Source organism: Heloderma suspectum, chromosome 13 (assembly GCF_057233095.1).
Source record: "Heloderma suspectum isolate Gila_16-S chromosome 13, 16-S_ref, whole genome shotgun sequence".
Classification (NCBI taxonomy): domain Eukaryota; kingdom Metazoa; phylum Chordata; class Lepidosauria; order Squamata; family Helodermatidae; genus Heloderma; species Heloderma suspectum.
Genome location: NC_139470.1, coordinates 31,595,962 through 31,617,284, shown reverse-complemented (window position 1 = coordinate 31,617,284; position 21,323 = coordinate 31,595,962). Strand labels below are relative to the sequence as shown.

The 21,323-nt window shown below is 45.9% G+C and overlaps 1 protein-coding gene across 1 annotated transcript in view; it reads left to right on the top strand.

The window, feature by feature from the left end:
• PISD (phosphatidylserine decarboxylase) overlaps window positions 1-21,323 on the top strand; it is an 83,583-nt gene that overhangs the window by 10,597 nt on the left and 51,663 nt on the right. Inside the window, exon 4 of the mRNA XM_084819277.1 lies at window positions 17,576-17,751. Coding sequence (XP_084675403.1) covers window positions 17,576-17,751 — 176 coding nt within the window. The remainder of the gene's footprint in view (window positions 1-17,575; window positions 17,752-21,323) is intronic.

The window sequence follows — 21,323 nt, the reverse complement described above, 5'->3', positions numbered from 1 at the left end:
CTGCGGTACCCCACTCGTTACTTCTCCCCAGTTTGAGAAGGTCCCATTGATAAGCACTCTTTAAGTCCGATTCTGTAGCCAACTGTGGATCCACCGGCATTGTTTCATCTAGCCCACTTTGAGCTAGTTTGCTCATCAGGATATCATGGGGCACTTCGCCGAAAGCTTTGCTGAAGTTGAGGTATATTATATCTACAGCATTCCCACGGTCCACAAGGGAGGTGACTTGATCAAAAAACGAGATCAGATTCGTCTGGCAGGATTTGTTCTTGACAAATCCATGTTGGCTTCGAGTAATCACTGCATTGTTTTCAAGGTGCTTCCAGATGGATTGCTTTATCATCTGCTCCAGAATTTTCCCAGGGATTGATGTCAGACTGACTGGTCTGTAGTTCCCAGGTTCCTCCTTTTTACCCTTTTTGAAGATAGGGACAACATTAGTCCTCCTCCAGTCATCTGGCACTTCCCCCGTCCTCCATGATTTCTCAAAGAGAATGGACAGCGGTTCTGAGAGTTCTTCTGCCATTTCTTTTAGGATGCAATTCATCTGGCCCTGGAGATTTGAACTCCTTCAAAGTAATTAGGTGTTCCTTGACCATATGCCTATTGATCTCAAGCTGCAATCCCGCCCCTTCAGCCTTTACTTCACCTTTGCCAGGGGGGTCATAGCCCCTGTTTTGGGAGAAGACTGAGCCAAAGTAGGAATTGAGCACTTCTGCCTTTTCTTTGTCATCTGTTATTGTTTTGCCATCCTTATTTAATAGCTGAACAACCATTTCTTTCCTCTGCCTTTTACTATGCATGTAGCTGAAGAAAGCCTTTTTGTTGCTTTTAGCATCCCTTGCTAACCTCTGCTTGTTCTCCGCTTTAGCCTTCCTGACGCCATCCCTGCAATTCTGTGCTACCTGCCTGTACTCTTCCTTTGTTGCTTGGCCTTCTTTCCACTTCCTATATGTGTCCTTTTTTATTTTCAGTTCATCCCTAAGCTTTTTGTGAAGCCACATTGGCTTCTTCTGTTGTCTTCCACCTTTTCTTCTTGTTGGAATTGCTTGTGATTGTGCCTTGAGAATTTCCTTTTTTAAAAGCTCCCACCCATCTTGGACTCCTTTTCTCGTTAGCGTCACTTGCCATGGGACCTTACTGATCATTGTTCTGAGTTTATTAAAATCAGCTTTCCTAAAATCCAGGGTACGCGTTTGGCTATACTCGGCTTTTGCTTTCCTTAGAACCAAGAACTCAAGTACAACATGGTCGCTTTCCCCCAGAGTTCCTGTAACTGCTACTTTATCCACTAAGTCATGTCTTCAAATATATCCTAACATCCACAACATTTCCCCTAGGTAGCTATGGTTATGGCATGTGCCATATTGTCTCTAGTTGTGTTAGTCTCTGGCGCTATAGAAGACGACAAAAAGCTCAAACTAATGGGGTAGGGGAGAGTCATAGTTACCTTGTTCTCAGTGGCAAGAAGGGAGGGTAGGTGGCTTTGTGACTGACACAAGGCGTAGCCAATCAGAGCTGTGCAGATCTGTCTCCTGCTGCAAGTTGTAAAATCTGGCATCCCTCAGGTCTGTTCTGGGGAAAATAAGGTGTGTGTGTCTAAAATGCAGTATGTGTGTGCTTCCACAGCAGACTCACTGCTGGAACTGTGTATGTCTCTACGCATACTAGCTCTGCCTCGCATTTCGAGACGTTGTTTGCTCCCACAAACAATTCCAGGGAGACTGTTCCATACCAGATGTATCCTCCTGTCCAGCAGGTGGCAGCAGATCAATATAAGATGGTTGCTATGCCTTAATAAGAAATGTAAAATGGCAGTATCTGCCGTTTGCAGAGAGAGAGAGAGAGAGAGAGAGAGATTGAGATTGGAGTGCCATGATATTCCTTTGTTCCTTCCACTTCAGTTTTCTTTTTTATTTGGGATCTCCATTTTTCACTGTTAGAGGACTAGAAGCATGATGTGCCTGTTTGCAAGTGAATATGATATGGAGGTTTCTGCATTCAGTTGAGTGCTGGCTTTAAAGTTGGGGCGGTGGGGGTTTAAGAAGGCAATTGAATTAGATTGTTCTTTGCTGCAACCTGAAGTGTGTGTTGTGGTGGAGTTTCTTTTGCTGTTCTGCAGGCTTTGAACATGATTCTGTGATGATGGCAGCTGACTCAGACCTGGACACTGTAAATGAAATGAGTTCAGTTCACTTGAAATATTTGCATATCCTATTATGTTGTAATTGCTATACTGTCTATCTTAAATATTTATAATGTGTGTACTGCATGATATTGTGCTGGAGATTTATTTCACCAAAAAAGACTGAGAAGATGTCAGTCATAATGCAGAGGTGGGCAACTAAAATTGGGAAGGGGCAGGCCAAATGACGTCAAGGGACAAGGCCATGCCCCCTGACATCAAAGGGGTTGGGGCACTCTCCCTGATCTCATTTGCTGGCTTTGCTGTGTGTGGGGCTTCCCCCATTGAAGAAGGCCCCCGCAGAGCAAAGTGTCTTTGCCTGCCCTGTGCCTTCTCCCATTGGGGAGAGGACGTGGGGTGGGCAAAGCTGCTCAGCCTGGCCTCACTTGCCCTTCACCAGATCCGAGATAACAAGGGGTCTTCTCTCTCTGCCTCCTCCCAAAGCCCCCAGTAGCCTCCAGACCAGGGGGCAGGGCTTGGGTAGCGGGAGGGGAGTGGGCAGGGCACACAGTGGAAACATATACAGGCCAGGTGGGCAACCTCTGCAGGTCAGATTAACCCTGTGGGCCAGAGGCTGCCCACCCATGCCATTAAGACTCTGTTAGAGAGTTATAAGCACCTATCAACCTGAGCCCCACTCAGGTATGTTCTGATCGTACTACATGGTGGTTGTAATCCTCACATCCCAGTCTCAAATGTGGGGATAACAACTGTGGACTACATTGCTGGATTGTTGTAAGCTATATTCAGCTTTAGTCCTTTCTCACCAAACCTAATAGCAATCTCAATTCTTCAAATGCTGGTCCACCCAAAAGGGAGATATTAGCAGACTCAGTGTCACCCCATGGGTTGCAAAATACAAAAGATCCCTAGTGAAAAAGTCAGGGGGTGGGAAAAATCTCCCCAAACTGCCCAGTGAGGACTGAGCAGGGTCACTGATTGCTGACTTTTGGGAGGAAAAAAATTGAAAACTGGGGTGGGGAATGGAGTAGAATGAAGTGCCCAGGAAGAAGGTGTGGTTGATAGGATGCAACACTGAACAGGAGCACACCACGCTGCAAGCTGTTCTTGTAGGTCCCACTTGTGGAATATATTTGAATTTGCAGCACATATTTTAATTTTTTTTAACTCTGCACCCCTCCCCATTTTTTTTTCTACACAAGAAGCATGGAGTTTGAAAGAACATGAATAAAAGCAGTCTTTGCTTCTGCTTTTGTAGGGAAGGGGTGTGGGGAGGAGGACAGGGCATGACATGCTGCTGCTGCCAAATCACAGTTTTCACTTTTACTCATTTAACAAGAAAAAATGTCACAGTAACCCAGAAGTCCCATCAGCCAACAAAGGAATTGTCAGTCCAGTACTTTATGTTTATGGCTGTTTCCAGTCCCTTTGGTATTTCATTTCCCAGGCTGCTGCAATGTGGGATTCTCTTGTGCATCTAGTTGATGCAGCTCCTTTGTCTTTGGCTTAACAGGCCCACTGCTGCTAGCTAAACATAAACTGATTTGACTACCAGCAACTGAATTGTCAAGGTTTTTTTTACAAGTTTTTTTTTAATAACTTGTACTGGGAAAATACTGCGCACTGCTGGTGCCAAGCATAATAATTGCTGTGGATGGTAATTGTGAAAGCACCAGTATTTTAAGCAGAGAATTAAAGAATTTGTTGCAGTGCACCTTCATTCCAAAGGCATTTTGTCAGGTTTGTATCAGGGCCAAAGTAGATGTTAATTGAATGCAATTAACCTGCACGTTTTTTCTCATGTAAATAGCTATGGGGAGGCCTGGCAGCCTCAGGACAACTGGTGGTGTAGGAGTTCAATGCTGCTAACCTAGCTTGTGAAATCAGCCAGGGCTGGGCTGGTGTTTGGGCCTCAGAGGTGATTAATATCTCCTGAAGGGAAAGGGTGGTTCCCACTAGCTTGAAGGAAACAGTGGTGAGACCACACTTGGAAGAAACCTAATTTAGATCTTATAGTTTCTGACAATTCCAGTGTAAAATGTGCCATTCTTGGGCAGGTTGCTAGAGCGTGTGACAGCTTACCTCCAGATAGTGTTAGCTGATGCTGTTTATTGGGAGCCACACAATGGATAATCAAATAAAATACCTTGAGATATAAAGGTTCACTTTTTCATTAGCCCAACATCATGATTTACCGATAGAGGTAAGCCAAGGTGACATGCAGATGGATACCATCACATTTCCCTGTGATTTATAAGCATTTTAGGTCTGCCTGTGAAGGAAGAACTGTTCTATCTACACGCTGAAACCATTCTAATTGAGAAGATCTGGAGGCTCCATTACTTCTACATAAAGTTTTCTAATCTAAAGCAAGGCTACACTGCCAGTTGATATCGTTACTCTGGCAAAATACAATGGCTAGAAGATTTACAGTTGTGCTCTTGGCCTTTCTTCCTCTTCTGTTCTGTAGCTAAATGAGGAAAGGCAGCACACACTTCCCAGTCTCAGCAAAATTTCCCTGCTCTTTGCCTTGGCAATTCCTAGTCAATATTAATCACTTTCCCCATCTTTTTGTTCATTACTATACATTGCATTTCCTATCACATTACCTTCTCATCTATTTCTCATAGAATCATAGAATAGTAGGGCTGGAAGGGGCCTACAAGGCCATCGAGTCCAACCCCTGCTCAATGCAGGAATCCAGGTCAGAGCATCCCTGACAGGTGGCTATCCAGCCTCGTCTTGAACGCCTCCAGTGTGGGAGAGCCCACCACCTCCCTACGTCATTGGTTCCATTGTCGTCTTGCTCTAACAATCAGGAAGTTTTTCCTGATGTTCAGTCGAATCTGGCTTCCTGTCACACGAGCCCATTATTCCGTGTCCTGCACTCTGGGATGATCGAGAAGAGATGCTGGCCTTCCTCTCTGTGACAACCTTTCAAGGACTTGAAGAGCGCTATCATATCTCCCCCCAGCCTTCTCTTCTCAAGGCTAAACATGCCCAGTTCTTTCAGTCTCTCTTCATAGGGCTTTGTTTCCAGTCCCCTGATCATCTTTGTTGCCCTCCTCTGAACCCTCTCCAGTTTGTCTGCATCCTTCTTAAAGTGTGGTGCCCAGAACTGGACACATTACTCCAGATGAGGCCTAACCAGTGCTGAGTAGAGGGGAACTAGTATTTCCCGGGATTTGAAAGCTATGCTTCTAGTAATGTAGCCCAAAATAGCATTTGCCTTTTTTGCAGCCACATGACATTGTTGGCTCATCTTCAGCTTGTGATCGACAACAATTCCAAGATCCGTCTCGCTTGTCATGTTGTTGAGCCACGTATCTCCCATCTTGTAACTGTGCATTTGGTTTCTTTTTCCTAGGTGCAACACTTGGTATTTATCCCTATTACATGTAATTCTGTTGTTTTCTGCCCAGTGCTCCAGCCTATCCAGATCACTTTGAACTCTGTTTCTGTCTTCCAGGGTATTAGGTATCCTGCCCAATTTAGTGTCATCTGCAAATATGATCAGCATTCCTTGCCCGTCCTCCTTCAAGTCATTAATAAAAATGTTGAAGAGTACTGGGCCCAGGACTGAGCTCTGCGGTACCCCGCTCGTTACCTCTCCCCAGTTTGAGAAGATCCCATTGATAAGCACTCTTTAAGTCCGATTCTGTAGCCACCTGTGGATCCACCGGATCGTTGTTTCATCTAGCCCACTTCGAACTAGTTTGCTCATCAGGTGATCATGGGGCACTTTGTCGAAAGCTTTGCTGAAGTCGAGTTGTATCATTTCGACAGCATTCCCACAGTCCACAAGGGAGGTGATCTGATGAAAAAATGAGATCAGGTTCGTCTGGCAGGACTTGTTCTTGACAAATCCATGTTGGCTTCGAGTCATCACTGCATTGTTTTCAAGGTGCTTACAGATGGATTGCTTTATCATCTGCTCCAGAGTTTTCCCAGGGATTGATGTCAGACTGACTGGTCTGTAGTTCCCAGGTTCCTCCTTTTTACCCTTTTTGAAGACAGGGACAACATTAGCCCTCCTCCAGTCATCTGGCACTTCAGCCGTCCTCCATGATTTCTCAAAGAGAATAGACAGTGGTTCTGAGAGTTCTTCTGCCAGTTCCTTTATTACTCTAGGATGCAGTTCATCTGGCCCTGGAGATTTGAACTCAGTCTCCAGATTTGAACCCTGGAAATTTGAACTGAATTTTATAGCTTCTTTGCTAGGAACACCTTAGCTTTCTTTGATAGCTTTGTGCTGTCTCCTTTTCTATATACGCCTTCCTTTCTCTAATTACCCTGTTCTGTTGCTAAGACTCCTGGGATTTAAACATGGAATGTTATCATCTTCGACTGGGAAAAGGAAGAGCAGCTAAACTTAAAACGAAAGCAAAATATTTTTAACTTTATTGTCTTTTTAATTTTTTTAATTTTTGTACTTTTTTACACTTACAAAAACAAAAGAATAACAGAACAAGTAATAACAAAGAAAATTACAAATACAGCAGAATAGTTAACAAGGCCAAACAGAAAATAATCATTTTTAAATATTTTTTTTGCTGCCTTTAGTGGTACAAACCTCTCAAGATCACTTACTTATTAAAACCCAATACAATAATAGAACAACAAGAATAAATAAAAATTAGTAAATCATACAATCATAGAATAGTAGGGTTGGAAGGGGCCTACAAGGCCATCAAGTCCAACCCCCTGCTCAATGCAGGAATCCAAGTCAGAGCATCCCTGACACATGGCTGTCCAGCCTCGTCTGGAACGCCTCCAGTGTGGGAGAGCCCACCGCCTCCCTAGGTAATTGGTTCCATTGTCGTATTGCTCTAACAGGAAGTTTTTCCTGATGTTCAGCCGGAATCCGTTCAGCCGAAATGCCAGTGAATAATAACATTCAGCCAAGAGAAAACATAAATAAAAAATCCATCAAGGGCAAACATAACTCAACAGAAAGCCAAAAACAAAACAAAAAAACCCAAACCACGCACAACAACAACAGGTGGGTCTTTTAAAAATTTATCAGACACCTTCCCAAAAATCTTTGCCCAATATGACTTATAAGGTTAACACATTAAAATAAGAATAATACTTAACAGTTACATAGCATTCTAGAGTGTTCAAAGTGCCTCACATACTTTATTAAAGTACTTCTATCCAATACTTTTAATTCCATCAGGAATCTTCAAGGTAGCTTTGAAAAATATAAAATAATTAATTTTCAATAAAACCAGTACAATAAAATGTCCAGTTTAAACAATATTATCAAGCAGCACAGCAGAGCATAAAAACATCATAAATGTTAATCGGCCAAATAAAAAGCATGATGAAATATCATTTTTACTGGCTGAAGAAACGCCACCAAAAGAGGAGCCATCTGGTGCTCAGGAAGGAAGGAGTTTCTGAACATGGGCACCACAACCAGAAAGGCTCTGTTCTGTGTACTCACTAACCACAGTTGTGCCAGCTATGGGACACTGAACAGGACCTGCCCAAGTGATCTGTCATTAGGTAAGATCATGCAGGAGGAGTCGGCCCAAACTGTTTAGGGCTTTAAAGATGATAACCGGTACTTTGAATTGGGTTTGGAAGTGAACTGGGGAAGCCAATGAAGCTTGTGCAGTAACAGCAGAGGTGTATGGTCTAAAAGGGTCAAATTCAGCTTCTGAAAAAGCTAAATATGACCTTTTTAGTGCGCTGAAGTGATTTGCCACTGAAATTTGGTGGCAAACCACTGTTTTTCCCCCTCTGGTGCCTCACAGAGTGAGGACAAAGGCAAAGAGATAAGTGGGCTGGAGTAAGCCCAGGGGGCTGTCCTTTCCCTTCTGAGTGGCTGTGAGCTCACCAGGTGCTCCTGAGAGCTCCAACTGAATTGAGGGTGTGTGGCCTGAGTACTCCCAGCAGCTGTGTGGGCAGGAAGCTTCAATCTGTTTCTCGTCTCCCAGCTGAGCAGAATAGAGGAAGCTGCTCCAGCTAGTCTACAGAAGCAAGCAAGCTCCCAGAGAGCAAGTGATGCGAGCGAGCAGGGAGTTGGCCAGGGGAGGTCAAGGGGGAGGCCCCTAAACCTGTGGGAATCTGTTTTTAACATCCAGTGAGTAGAGGACCAAGCACAGGCTATTCTAGAATAATCAGAAAGCTAGACACAAAAAAAGTGAAAAGAGACTATGGAAGGACAAGACTCTTCAGTGGTGATGACCTGCAAGGTGTGTGCAGTGTTTGTTTTCTTCCCTGAGATCAACATGGCCTACACGTGCAACAAGTGCAAGTTGATCACGCTGCTGGAAGAAAAAGTAGGAGGACTGGGGTGGCGGGTGTCGACCCTCCAGGGAATAAGAGAACATGAAGAGTTCTTGGACAGAACAGTGGAACTATAGCATCAAAGTGAAGAACAGAAGCTAGAAGAGCAACAGCAAGCTGAGGTAGAAGAGGGAAATGCTGAGGTGAGGAAAAATGCAGTAGAGGATACTTGGTGGAAAAGGGTGACAGTTAGGAGCAGACGAACTAGAAGCCACTCTGCGCCAGTGGAGGCAGTGGAGCTATGGAACCATTTCCACGTACTTGAGGGTGAGACTGGAGGACAGCCTGCAGAGGAAGAATTACAGGGGAACCTGCAGGGAACCTGCATGGGAGTGAGCTAGAGGCCAAAGGTCAGTCAAGCAGAGGTGATGAAACCCAGGCCTACAACAACAAGAAGAGAAGAGTAGTAGTAGTAGGAGGAGAATCCTTGCTGCATGGGATCGAAACCCAAGTATTTATTTATTTATTTTTATTTATTTATTTCATTTCTATACCGCCCAATAGCCGAAGCTCTCTGGGCGGTTCACAAAAACTAAAACCAAACAACACACAATAAAACAATTTAAAATATATAGAACATTAAAACCACAATATAACAATACAACCACAATAAAACCTAGCAGCAGTACAGGAGTTTAAAATACAGATTTAAAACAGCAAAGATAAAAATTTAGAAAGCTAAAATGCCTGGGAAAATAAAAAGGTCTTCACCTGGCGCCGAAAGGAGTACAATGTAGGCGCCAGGCGAACCTCACTAGGGAGCTCATTCCAGAGCCGGGGTGCCACAACAGAAAAAGCCCTCCTCCTGGTAGCCACCCGCCTCACTTCCTTTGGCAGGGGCTCACGGAGAAGGGCTGCTGCTGATGATCTTAAGGTCCGGGCAGGCACATATGGGAGGAGGCGATCCTTCAGGTAACCTGGCCCCAAGCCGTTAAGGGCTTTGAATGTTAACACCAGCACTTTGAATCGGGCCCGGAAATGGACTGGCAGCCAGTGCAGCTGTAAAAGTACTGGCGTAATATGAGCTCGCAGGCCAGTCCCTGTTAACAATCTTGCTGCCCTATTTTGGACCAGCTGAAGTTTCCGGACCGTTTTAAAGGCAGCCCCACGTATAACGCATTGCAGTAATCCAGACGAGAAGTTATCAGAGCATGGATAACTGTAGCTAGGCTATCTCTGTCCAGATAAGGGCGTAGTTGGTATACCAGCCTAAGCTGATAAAAAGTGCTCCGTGCCACTGAGTTCACCTGTGCCTCAAGTGACAGTTCTGGATCCAAGAGCACCCCCAAACTACGAACCTGATCCTTTAGGGGGAGTGCAACCCCCTCCAGAACAGGTTGATTATCACCTAGCCGGGCAGACGAACCACCCACTAACAGTACCTCCGTCTTGTCTGGATTGAGTTTCAGTTTATTGGCCCTCATCCAGTCCATTACCGTGCCCAGGCACTGGTTCAGAACAGCCACTGCCTCACCTGGTTTTGATGAGAAAGAGAGGTAGAGCTGGGTGTCATCCGCATATTGATGGCACCTCAGCCCACACCTCCGGATAACCTCCCCCAGTGGTTTCATGTAGATGTTAAACAGCATGGGGGATAAAATAGAGCCCTGTGGAACCCCATGGCACAATTGCCATGGCACAGAGCATTAATCCCCCAGCACCACCTTCTGGAATCGGCCATCCAAGTAGGAGCGGAACCACTGTAGTGCAGTGCCTCCAACTCCCAACCCAGACAACCTATCCAGAAGGATACCATGGTCGATGGTATCGAAAGCCGCTGAGAGGTCCAGGAGAATCAACAGGGTCGCACTCCCCCTGTCCCTCTCCCGGCAGAGGTCATCCCACAGGGCGACCAAGGCAGTTTCCGTTCCAAAACCAGGCCTGAAGCCCGATTGAAATGGATCTAGATAATCCGTTTCATTCAAGAGTGCCTGGAGCTGTCCTACAACCACCCGCTCAAGCACCTTGCCCAGGAAGGGGATGTTGGCCACTGGCCTATAATTGTTAACATCCTCTGGGTCCAGGTTAGGCTTTTTCAGGAGTGGTCTAATTACTGCCTCTTTTAAAGCAGCAGGCACCACTCCCTCTCTCAAGGAGGAATTTACAACCTCCTGGACCCAGCCGGACAACCCCTCCTTGTTTGATTTAATAAGCCATGAAGGGCAAGGGTCAAGCACACAAGTGGTCGATCGGACTTGGCCAAGCACCTTGTCTGCATCCTCAGGCCTCAGTAACTGAAACTCATCCAATAAAACTGGACCAGACGGTGCTCTGAACGCCTCCACCAATGGAACTGCATTAATCGTGGTGTCCAATTCATGACGAATCTGAGCGACTTTATCCTCAAAGTGCCGCGCAAACCCGTCACAGCGTGCTACCGAGGGTTCCACCGTCTCTCTCCCTGGCCCAGAATGTAACAGGCCGCGAACCACTCGGAAAAGCTCCACCGGGCGACACTGAGAAGATGCAATGCTGGTGGAAAAGAACTGCCTCTTTGCCACCCTCACTGCCACAGAGTAGGCTCGATAGTGGGCTCTTACCTGTGTTCGGTCAGACTCAGCACAAGTTTTCCTCCACCTGCGTTCTAGCCGTCTCCCCTCTTGCTTCATTGCCCTCAGCTCAGGTGTATACCAAAGAGCTGGCCGGGCTCTGCTTAGAGGGAGAGGGCGCTTGGGCGCGATCGTGTCAACCGCCCGAGTCATCTCTGCATTCCACAGAGCGACCTGGGCTTCGACAGGAGCACCAGCCATACCAGCAGGAAAATCCCCCAGAGCCCTCTGGAATCCATCGGAATCCATTAATCTCCGGGGGCGGACCATTTTAACAGGTCCCCCACCCTTGCAGAGGGGGAAGGCTGCCAGGAGTCTAAACCTCAGCAGGAAGTGATCTGACCATGACAAAGGGACAGATGTTAATTCCTCCACTTTCAGATCACCATCCTCCTGCCCAGTCGAGAAAACCAGATCCAGCGTGTGTCCTTTTATATGCGTTGGGCCGATGACATGTTGGGACCGCCCCATGGTTGTCATGGCGGCCATGAAGTCCTGAGCCGCCCCGGATACAGCGGCCTCGGCATGGAAGTTGAGATCCCCCAGGACCATCATCCTGGGGGTCCTCAACACCAAGTCCGAGACCACCTCCGTCAGCTCAGGCAGGGAGTCCGATGGGCAGCGGGGTGGGCGGTACACCAACAGAATCCCTAATCTGTCCCGGGTACCCAACACAAGGTACAGACACTCAAGATCTGCACTCGAATGAGCAGGAAGCCTGGAGAGGGAGATTGAATTCCTATAGACCACGGCAACCCCCCCTCCCCGACCCTCAAATCGGTGTTGGTGCTGCACCGAGTACCCAGGAGGGCACAGCTGGGAGAGAGTGACCCCTCCCAGTTCCCCCACCCAGGTCTCAGTAATACATGCCAGGTCAGCCCCCTCATCCACAATCAAATCATGGATGAGGGAGGTCTTATTTTGGGCCGACCTGGCATTCAGCAGCAGCACCACCAGACCCGAGGGCAGACTGGTAAGGCTGCCAGGAACCATCAGGTTGGGGGAAGAACCAGAAGAGGGGACAGCTGTAAGGTGTCTAGCCCCTCTTCTCCTCAGCTTGCCTGTTAACCCCCCAATGCCATACCTCCCCCTGCCCGTGACCACAGTTATGGTGGCACCTCCCCCACCCCCTGAGTTGTCCAATAGTCCTCCCAGGCACATATTAAAATATTAAGATATAAAATATACAACAGTTTAAAAGAATATAAAAGAGATAAAAGAGAACAGCAGCTAAGAAGGAGCAGATAGTCCACGTTTGCCCCCTCCCCTGGTCTCTAAAGCTGCTGCCCTCTGCTGCTGCTGCTATTTGCTGCTGGTGTTGTGGCTGCTGGTGTCTCTGGAGAAGCAGGTGGGTAGATCTTGCGACTCCAAGTGCGACGCTAAGTGCGCACTTAGCGTCGCACTTGGCGCGACGCCGAGGCGCTGCCTCTGGCAGCCCCGCCTTAAGTACCTGTGGCGGGGGCAGAAGCAGGCTCAGGCTCAGGATCCACCTGGTGCAGCTGCTGGCTGGTCCTCCTTCCCCAGGCTCCTTCCCGAGCAGCCTCTGGCAGCCCCGCCTTAAGTACCTGTGGCGGGGGCAGAAGCAGGCTCAGGATCCACCTGGTGCAGCTGCTGGCTGGTCCTCCTTCCCCAGGCTCCTTCCCTGGGGAAGTATGTCGCGAAGACCCATGGACTCACCAGGTATGCTGTCTCCCAGGAGGACGGATTAGAGACATGACTGAAGGGTTGCCTGCATTCATAAAGCCCACTGGCAGGTATCCCTTTCTTCTCATCCATGTGGGAACAAATGATACCGCCAAGCGGAGCTATGAAGAAATCATGTCAGACTTTGAAACTTCGGGAAGGAAACTCCAGAACGTTGGGGCCCAGATAGTTTTCTCATCCATCCTTCCAGTAGTTAGAAGAGGGATAGAAAGGGAAAGAAAAATACTCCGAGTGAAAGACTGGCTATGAAGGTGGTGCCGGCAAGTGAGATTTGGATTCTGGGACCATGGGCCATACTTCCTGGAAGACGGACTGTTGGCAAGGGATGGATTGCACCTCACAAGGGCTGGTAAGAAAGTGTTTGGCCACAGCATGAAGAACTTTATCAGGAGGGCTTTAAACTGAATCCTGCGGGGAAGGGAGATATAAAGTTGGGGGTAACAATGGACGAAGGCTCATGCACTGGAACGGAGAGAACAGCTCTAATAGCACCCAATAATAGTCTTCACAAACATGTAGGAAGAAAGCCAGACTACGAAGCACATGGTCTTCAGTGTCTCTATACTAATGCCCAGAGTATGGGAAACAAACAGAACGAACTTGAACTCTTAATATGGGAGGGAAATTATGACTTGATAGGTGTAACTGAGACTTGGTGGGTTGACTCCCATGACTGGAATACAGCAACTGAAGGATATAACTTGTTCAAAAAGAACAGGAGGAACAGAAAGGGAGGTGGGGTTGCACTGTATGTGAAAAATGCATATCTCTGCACAGAAATACAGGAGGATGAGCTTGGTAGCCCCATCGAGAGCATCTGGGTTAAAATAAATGGAGCAAAGAATAACAGGAACATGGTGGTTGGAGTCTATACTGGCCACCCAATCAAGGTGAAGACGAGGATGAAATTTTTGAAAAGCAGATAGCCAATGTTTTAAGGAAGCATGATGTAGTAGTAATGGGGGACTTCAATTTCCCTGATATTTGTTGGGAGACAACTTCTGTAAAACATGGCCCCTCCAGGAAATTCCTGACTTGTGTGGCGGATAACTTCCTCCTACAGAAAGTAGAGGAAGGAACTAGAGGATCGGCTATCCTTGACTTGATCCTAACCAACAGAGATGACTTAGTGGATAAAGTAGCAGTTACAGGAACTCTGGGGGAAAGTGACCATGTTGCACTTGAGTTCTTGGTTCTAAAGGAAGCAAAAGCCGAGTGTAGCCAAACACATACCCTGGATGTTAGGAAAGCCGATTTTTTTTTTGGAAAATACTTTTTATTTATTTTTGTCTTTATAAATTAAATAAACAATACTGACAACCTGATCAATAACTACAATTTCCAAACAATACAGTATTCTTAGGAGGATACAACAATAACGAAAAGGAGAAGAAAGGAAAAGAAAAGGAATTTTATACTTTTTATTTTTTAAAGGGTTAAATTTAAACTCCAATACACATGGGCCTCAGATCCCATTCTACTTTAAAAACTATACCTATAACATTAGCAATATTATAATGTAATAATCAACCTTACATTTCAATATCATATCATCAGTCTTATAGCAAGGAAGCAGGCCTACAATTCATTCCCAGTAACCATATATTGCCCTTGTTAGAATATAATAGTAATAATGAAGCTTAACAGCTTAACCAACCAAAAATCTTACTAAGTAGTCTTATGGTGATGGTGATGATGATAATAGTAATAAAAAGATGAAATTATAATGTTATATAATAAAGCTTGGAAGCAACCTTACAACAGTCTGTAATATATTTTATACTAGATATGTAAATGACTGTGCACAATACACCCTCAAACAATATATTTAAATACAGCATATCATATCCATTTTAGAGAACGAGAATTTAAAGAAAAGTAAAAAAGAAGAAAAATGAAAGAAAGCAAACGAATATATGTATAATCAGTTATCTCTGGCCTAGACTGAATCATGCAGACTAAACATAGACAGTTAACAAAAGTTGTTTAAAGATTCCCGTTCATGGGGCTGGAACAGAAATCTCACGCATTTTTACGTTCAGCCATTCCTCCGCCATTTCATGATTTAGGGACTTTTTCATCTGACCTTCAGAAACAATGCAAAAAGTAGCAGGAGATTTTAAGTGATATTGTAAGTTCATTTGTTTTGCCAGATTTTTCGCCTTGATGAATTGCCTTCTTTTATCAGCCGACTCTTTGATGTAATCTGGAAATAACATAACTTTATCTTGTTTCCAAAAAAGACTTCCACCCTCCCTTGCTAAACACAGGATATAGTTCTCTGTGGAGATTCTTGCAAATTGGACTATAATCGTATAGCCAGTCCCTTTAGCATTTGGCACACAAAATGCCTGCTCAATATCAAGTAAATAATCAGATGGCACAGGGAGTATCTCGTGCAAAAGCTTGTCTACAAAGGTAGGGAAATTTACATCACTAGGCAAATTTTTAATACCAATAATACGTACATTGGATCTGTGTGTGAAGGTCTCCACTTGGGAAATTCTGACAGAGAAATTTTTGAAAAAAGCTTGTGTCGTAGTTTTGTTCGTTGTCAGCCTATCTTGCAGCTCATTAACCTTCACAAGCTGAATACGAGCCAACAATGTGATGTGGCTGCAAAAAAGGCAAATGCCATTTTGGGCTGCATTAATAGAGGCATCGCTTCCAAATCCTGAGAAGTACTAGTTCCCCTCTACTCAGCACTGGTTAGGCCTCATCTGAAGTACTGTGCCCAGTTCTGGGCACCGCACTTTAAGAAGGATGCAGACAAGCTGGAGAGGGTTCAGAGGAGGGCAACAAAGATGATCAGGGGACTGGAAACAAAGCCCTATGAAGAGAGACTGAAAGAACTGGGCATGTTCAGCCTTGAGAAGAGAAGGCTGAGGGGAGATATGATAGCGCTCTTCAAGTACTTGAAAGGCTGTCACAGAGAGGAAGGCCAGGATCTCTCCCCGATCATCCCGGAGTGTAGGACACGGAAGAGTGGGCTCAAGTTACAGGAAGCCAGATTCCGGCTGAACATTAGGAAAAACTTTGTGAGTGTTAGAGCAATACGACAATGGAACCAATTACCTAGGGAGGTAGTGGGCTCTCCCACACTGGAGGCATTCAAGATGAGCCTGGACAGCCATCTGTCAGGCATGCTCTGACTTGGAATCCTGCACTGAGCAGGGGGTTGGACCCTTCCAACCCTACTATTCTATGATTCTATGACAAAATCTGCCCACTGGATCCCCCAAAGTTGCCCGCTACAGATCTAAATAGTCCTTATTTATTCCAGTTATTTATATCCTGTCCTTCAAGAACACAAGTCCTAACCAAGGTGGCTTGCAAGCAACATAAAAATAATAAAATCACAAAAAATAATAACATTAAAAAAAAAAATTCATCAGGATCCTTCCCATAGGGTGTTACCTTCCTCTCCCTCCCTTTCTTTCAGGAAATCCTTCCCACAGGGCAGTTGATGGTAGTTGGGTCTGGGGGCATCGGAGGGGAAATCCAGTGGGAGCAGGGCCAGAGGTCCCCTTTTCCTCCAAGGAACTCGGGTTCTTTTTGCCCAGCCCCCATTTTATCCTTACTGAACTCTCACTGCTGCCTTTTGAACCAGTTGATATTCACAAATGCTTTTCTAAGCATTTACATAGAGCACACTGCAGAAATCCAGTCTGGATGTGACTACAACATGCATGTTGGCCAGGTCCAACATCTCCAGAAAAGGGCACAGCTGGAGGACTCATGGCTGCCGGGCCATTTAGGAGCATGCTAGGTTCAGCAGCACTGCCAAGCTGCAAACAGGTTCTTCAAGGAGAGTGCAGCCCTGTCCAAACAGGCTGTATACCTAGCCTGTTTTAATCCCCATTAAAATAATCAACTCAGTAGTCTTCAGACTAGCCCTGTAGGGTAGGCTAGTACCATTATCTTCATATTGCCAATGAGACCCCCTAGATATTGAATTCATGACAAAGGCAAGATTTGAACCAGGGACTTTCTTGTTTATAGCTCAGTGTCTTAGCCACTAGGCTACAGCAATTCTCTGTACTACATAATGCAAGATCTAAATGGAACAACTTCAGCAGAGCAAAACATGAAAATACCAAATGCCAGCTTTTACCTATACCTAAAAATGTTCAGTGAGGGCCTCAGGTGAGCCTCTTGCCCTGAATGATGGTGACACCTGTTAGGGCTTTCTCTACCTAATCTATAACTAGACAGGATGCAAAGTATATGCCTGACTGTAGTGAAAGTGTTACAAAATCCTTTGTATCCCTAATTGTTTGACTTTATGTGGACTCTTTTCTAAGGAAAGGAAAGGAAAGGAAAGGAAAGGTTCCTCCTGTGCATGCACCGGGTCATTACTGACCCCTAGAGGGACGCTGCTTTCGCTGGCGTTTTCATGGCAGACTATAACGGGGTGGTTTGCCATTGCCTTCCCCAGTCGTGACTACCTTTCCCCCAGCAAGCTGGGTACTCATTTTATCGACCTCGGAAGGATGGAAGGCTGAGTTGACCTGAGCCAGCTACCCGAGACCCAGCTTCCGCTGGGATCGAACTCAGGTCGTGGGGAGAATTTCGGTTGCAATAATTCCGCATACCACTCTGCGCCACACGAGGCTCAATCTCTTTTCTAAAGTGCTCTGCATTTGAGAACTGACATTTTGAGAAGTTTTGGGTTGGGAATCAAGGTGCCCAGGAAGTGACCAACTTCCCTAGCTTGGATCAGAGCAAGAGTCCTTCTAACAGTGCTGCTACAAGTTTTGCATCTCTGCATGCACACTTTGAGATACAGGTTCTCTACCACCTTGGTCTCCTTTTCTCTAACTTTGCATTTGCTGTTTGCCTGCTTTATTTCCTAAAGATCTGGCTCTTTTTGTTACAGGACAGCGGAAACTCCACACTGCACCTGCGAGGGCTATATTGCGGTTACGTCCACTGCACCTTTTGCTGGCCACAGGTGGAGGATATGTAGGATATTGGCAATATGAGAAGCATAAGGAGAAGACGCTTGAAAATTTGGGTGTGGCACAGCCCCCCAAAGTTGCAAGTGAATGGGAGGTAAGTTGTGGAGGTTTTTATGCCATATTCTTAAGCATCACATAGCCAAATATAAGATGAAACAAATATAAGATGAAACAAATACTGCAGTGGCTAAAGGATCCAAGTCAGAGCATCCCTGACAGATGGCTGTCCAGCCTCGTCTTGAATGCCTCCAGTGTGAGAGAGCCCACTGCCTCCCACTGCCTCCCTAGAGAATGTGTTTTACATTCTCTACATTCTACAACAAGACTGTTGTATTGCTCTAACAGTCAGGAAGTTTTTCCTGATGTTCAGTCAGGATCTGGCTTCCTGTAACCTGAGCCCATTATTCTGTGTCCTGCATTCTGAGATGATCGAGAAGAGATGCTGGCCTCCCTGTCTGTGGCAACCTTTCAAGTATTTGAAGAGCACTATCAGATCTCCCATCAGTCTTCTCAAGGCTAAATATGCCCATTTCTTTCAGTCTGTCTTCATAGGGCGTTGTTTCCAGTCCCCTGATCATCTTTGTTGCCCTCCTCTGAACCCTCTCCAGTTTGTCTGCATCCTTCTTAAAGTGCGGTGCCCAGAACTGGACACAGTACTCCAGATGAGGCCTACCCAGTGCTGAGCAGAGGGGAACTAGTACTTCCCAGGATTTGGAAGCGATGCTTCTATGAATGCAGCCCAAAAGAGCATTTGCCTTTTTTGCAGCCACATCCCATTGTTGGCTCATCTTCAGCTTGTGATCTACAACAAGATCCAAGATCCTTCTCGCTTGGAGTGTTGTTGAGCCACGTATCCCCCACCTTGTAACTGTGCATTTGGTTTCTTTTTCCTACGTGCAGAACTTGGCATTTATCCCTATTAAATGTCATTCTGTTGTTTTCTGCCCAGCGCTCCAGCCTATCCAGATCACTCTGAACTCTGTTTCTGTCTTCCAGGGTATTAGGTATCCTGCCCAATTTAGTGTCATCTGCAGATATGATCAGCAATCCTTGCCCGTCCTCCTTCAAGTCATTAATAAAAATGTTGAAGAGTACTGGGCCCAGGACTGAGCTCTGCGGTACCCCACTCGTTACCTCTCCCCAGTTTGAGAAGATCCCATTGATAAGCACTCTTTAAGTCCGATTCTGTAGCCACCTGTGGATCCACCGGATCGTTGTTTCATCTAGCCCACTTTGAACTAGTTTGCTCATCAGGAGATCATGGGGCACTTTGTCGAAAGCTTTGCTGAAGTCGAGGTATGTCATGTCGACAGCATTCCCACAGTCCACAAGGGAGGTGACCTGATGAAAAAATGAGATCAGGTTCGTCTGGCAGGATTTGTTCTTGACAAATCCATATTGGCTTCGAGTCATCACTGCATTGTTTTCAAGGTGCTTACAGATGGATTGCTTTATGATCTGCTGGACACAGTACTCTGGATGAGGCCTAACCAGTGCTGAGTAGAGGGGAACTAGTACTTCCCAGGATTTGGGGCACTTTGTAAAAAGCTTTGCTGAAGTTGAGGTATATTATGTCCACAGCATTCCCACGGTCCACAAGGGGAGGTTACCTGATCAAAAAATGAGATCAGGTTAATCTGGCAGGATTTGTTCTTGACAAATCCTTATTTATTTATTTATTTATTTATTATTAAATTTATTAATCACCCATCTGGCTGGTCACCCAGCCACTCTGGGCGATGCACAGCATACAACAAAACAGCTTAAAACAATAAAATTCTACAATAAAAACATTTTATAAAATACCCTAACCCACCCCAAATGCCTGCCTGAACAACCACGTTTTTAATGCACGACGGAAGCTCATTAAAGAGGGGGCATGACGGAGTTCCCTAGGGAGGGAGTTCCACAGAGTGGGGGCCACCACAGAAAAGGCCCTCTCCCTCGTCCCCACCAGTCTAGCTGTCCTGGCTGATGGGACAGAGAGAAGGCCATCCGAGGCTGATCTTGTTAAGCGGCCTGTCTGGTGCTGCTGGAGGCGCTCCTTAAGATAGGCTGGGCCGGAACCATATTGGGTTTTAAAGGGCAAAACCAACACCTTGAATTTGGCCTGGAAAACAACTGGTAACCAGTGCAACCCCTTCAGCACTGGAGTGATGTGATCTCGCCGGCGGCTGCCTTTAATCCGGCGAGCTGCCGTGTTCTGTACCAGATATTGGCTTCGAGTCATCACTGCATCGTTTTCAAGGCAGTAACAGATGGATTGCTTTATGATCTGCTCCAGAATTTTCCCAGAGATTGATGTCAGACTGACTGGTCTGTAGTTCCTAAGTTCCTCCTTTTTGCCCTTTTTGAAGATAGGGACAACATTAGCCCTCCTCCAGTCATCTGGCACTTCCCCCGTCCTCCATGATTTCTCAAAGAGAATAGATAGTGGTTCTGAGAGTTCTTCTACCAGTTCCTTTATGACTCTAGGATGCAGTTCATCTGGCCCTGGAGATTTGAACTCCTTCCAAGTAATTAGGTGTTCCTTGACGATATGCCTATCGATCTCAAGCTGCAATCCTGCCCCTTCAGCCTGTACTTCGCCTTTGCCAGGGGGGTCATAGCCCCTGTTTTGGGAGAAGACTGAGCCAAAGTAGGAATTGAGCACCTCTGCCTTTTCTTTGTCCTCTGTTATCATTTTGCCACCCTTATTTAATAGTTGAACCACCATTTCTTTCCTCTGCCTTTTCCTGTGCACGTAGCTGAAGAAAGCCTTTTTGTTGCTTTTAGCATCCCTCGGTAACCTCAGCTATTCTCAGCTTTAGCCTTCCTGACGCCATCCCTGCAATTCTGTGCTACCTGCCTGTACTCTTCTTTTGTTGCTTGGCCATCCTTCCACTTCCTATACATGTGCTTTTTTGTTTTCAGGTCATCTCTGAGCTTTTTGTGAAGACACATTGGCTTCTTCTGTTATCTTCCACCTTTTTTTCTTGTTGGAATTGTTTGTAATTGTGCCTTGAGAATTTCCTTTTTTAAGAACTCCCACCCATCTTGGACTCCTTTTCTCGTTAGAGTCGCTTGCCATGGGATCTTACTTATCACTGTTATGAGTTTATTAAAATTAACTTTCCTACAGCTTAATGTAGTGTCTCTACATTAAGCAAAAACCCACATCCTTTCCAGTGCTTCCTGCTTTCAGTTTCTTGGCGGGATTAGGAAGGGCTTCTTTACACGGCAGCCATGTGGTTTGAAGTGATGGAGGGAGTCCCTTCCTCCCTCCCTGGCATGTGTGCAAAGGAGGGGGGAAGTCTTGTTTTCGTAGCGTAACTTCTGCTGTACTATTTTCTCGCAGCCCCCAGGAAACCTCTGACTTACTTCTGAGTAGACATAAAATATAAGATTGTGCTGCAAGTCTGCAACCCTCGGCACACTTATGTGGGAGTAAACCCCATTGAACTTAGTAGGGTGTTCAGAAACAACAGAGGACATTGCTTCTGAGCTTGGTGGGGTGGGGGATCAGATGTGTCTCCCTTGACTGAAGGGAGGCATTTTACCCTCTTCTCCCTCCAATTGAGAAATGCGGAGGCAGGAGTCACAATCAACAGGCAATTCTTGCCCTCGCACCTGTCAAATCTGCTCGGGTCTCCTTCCCGCTCCCATCCTCAGTGCCTTCCATGCCCC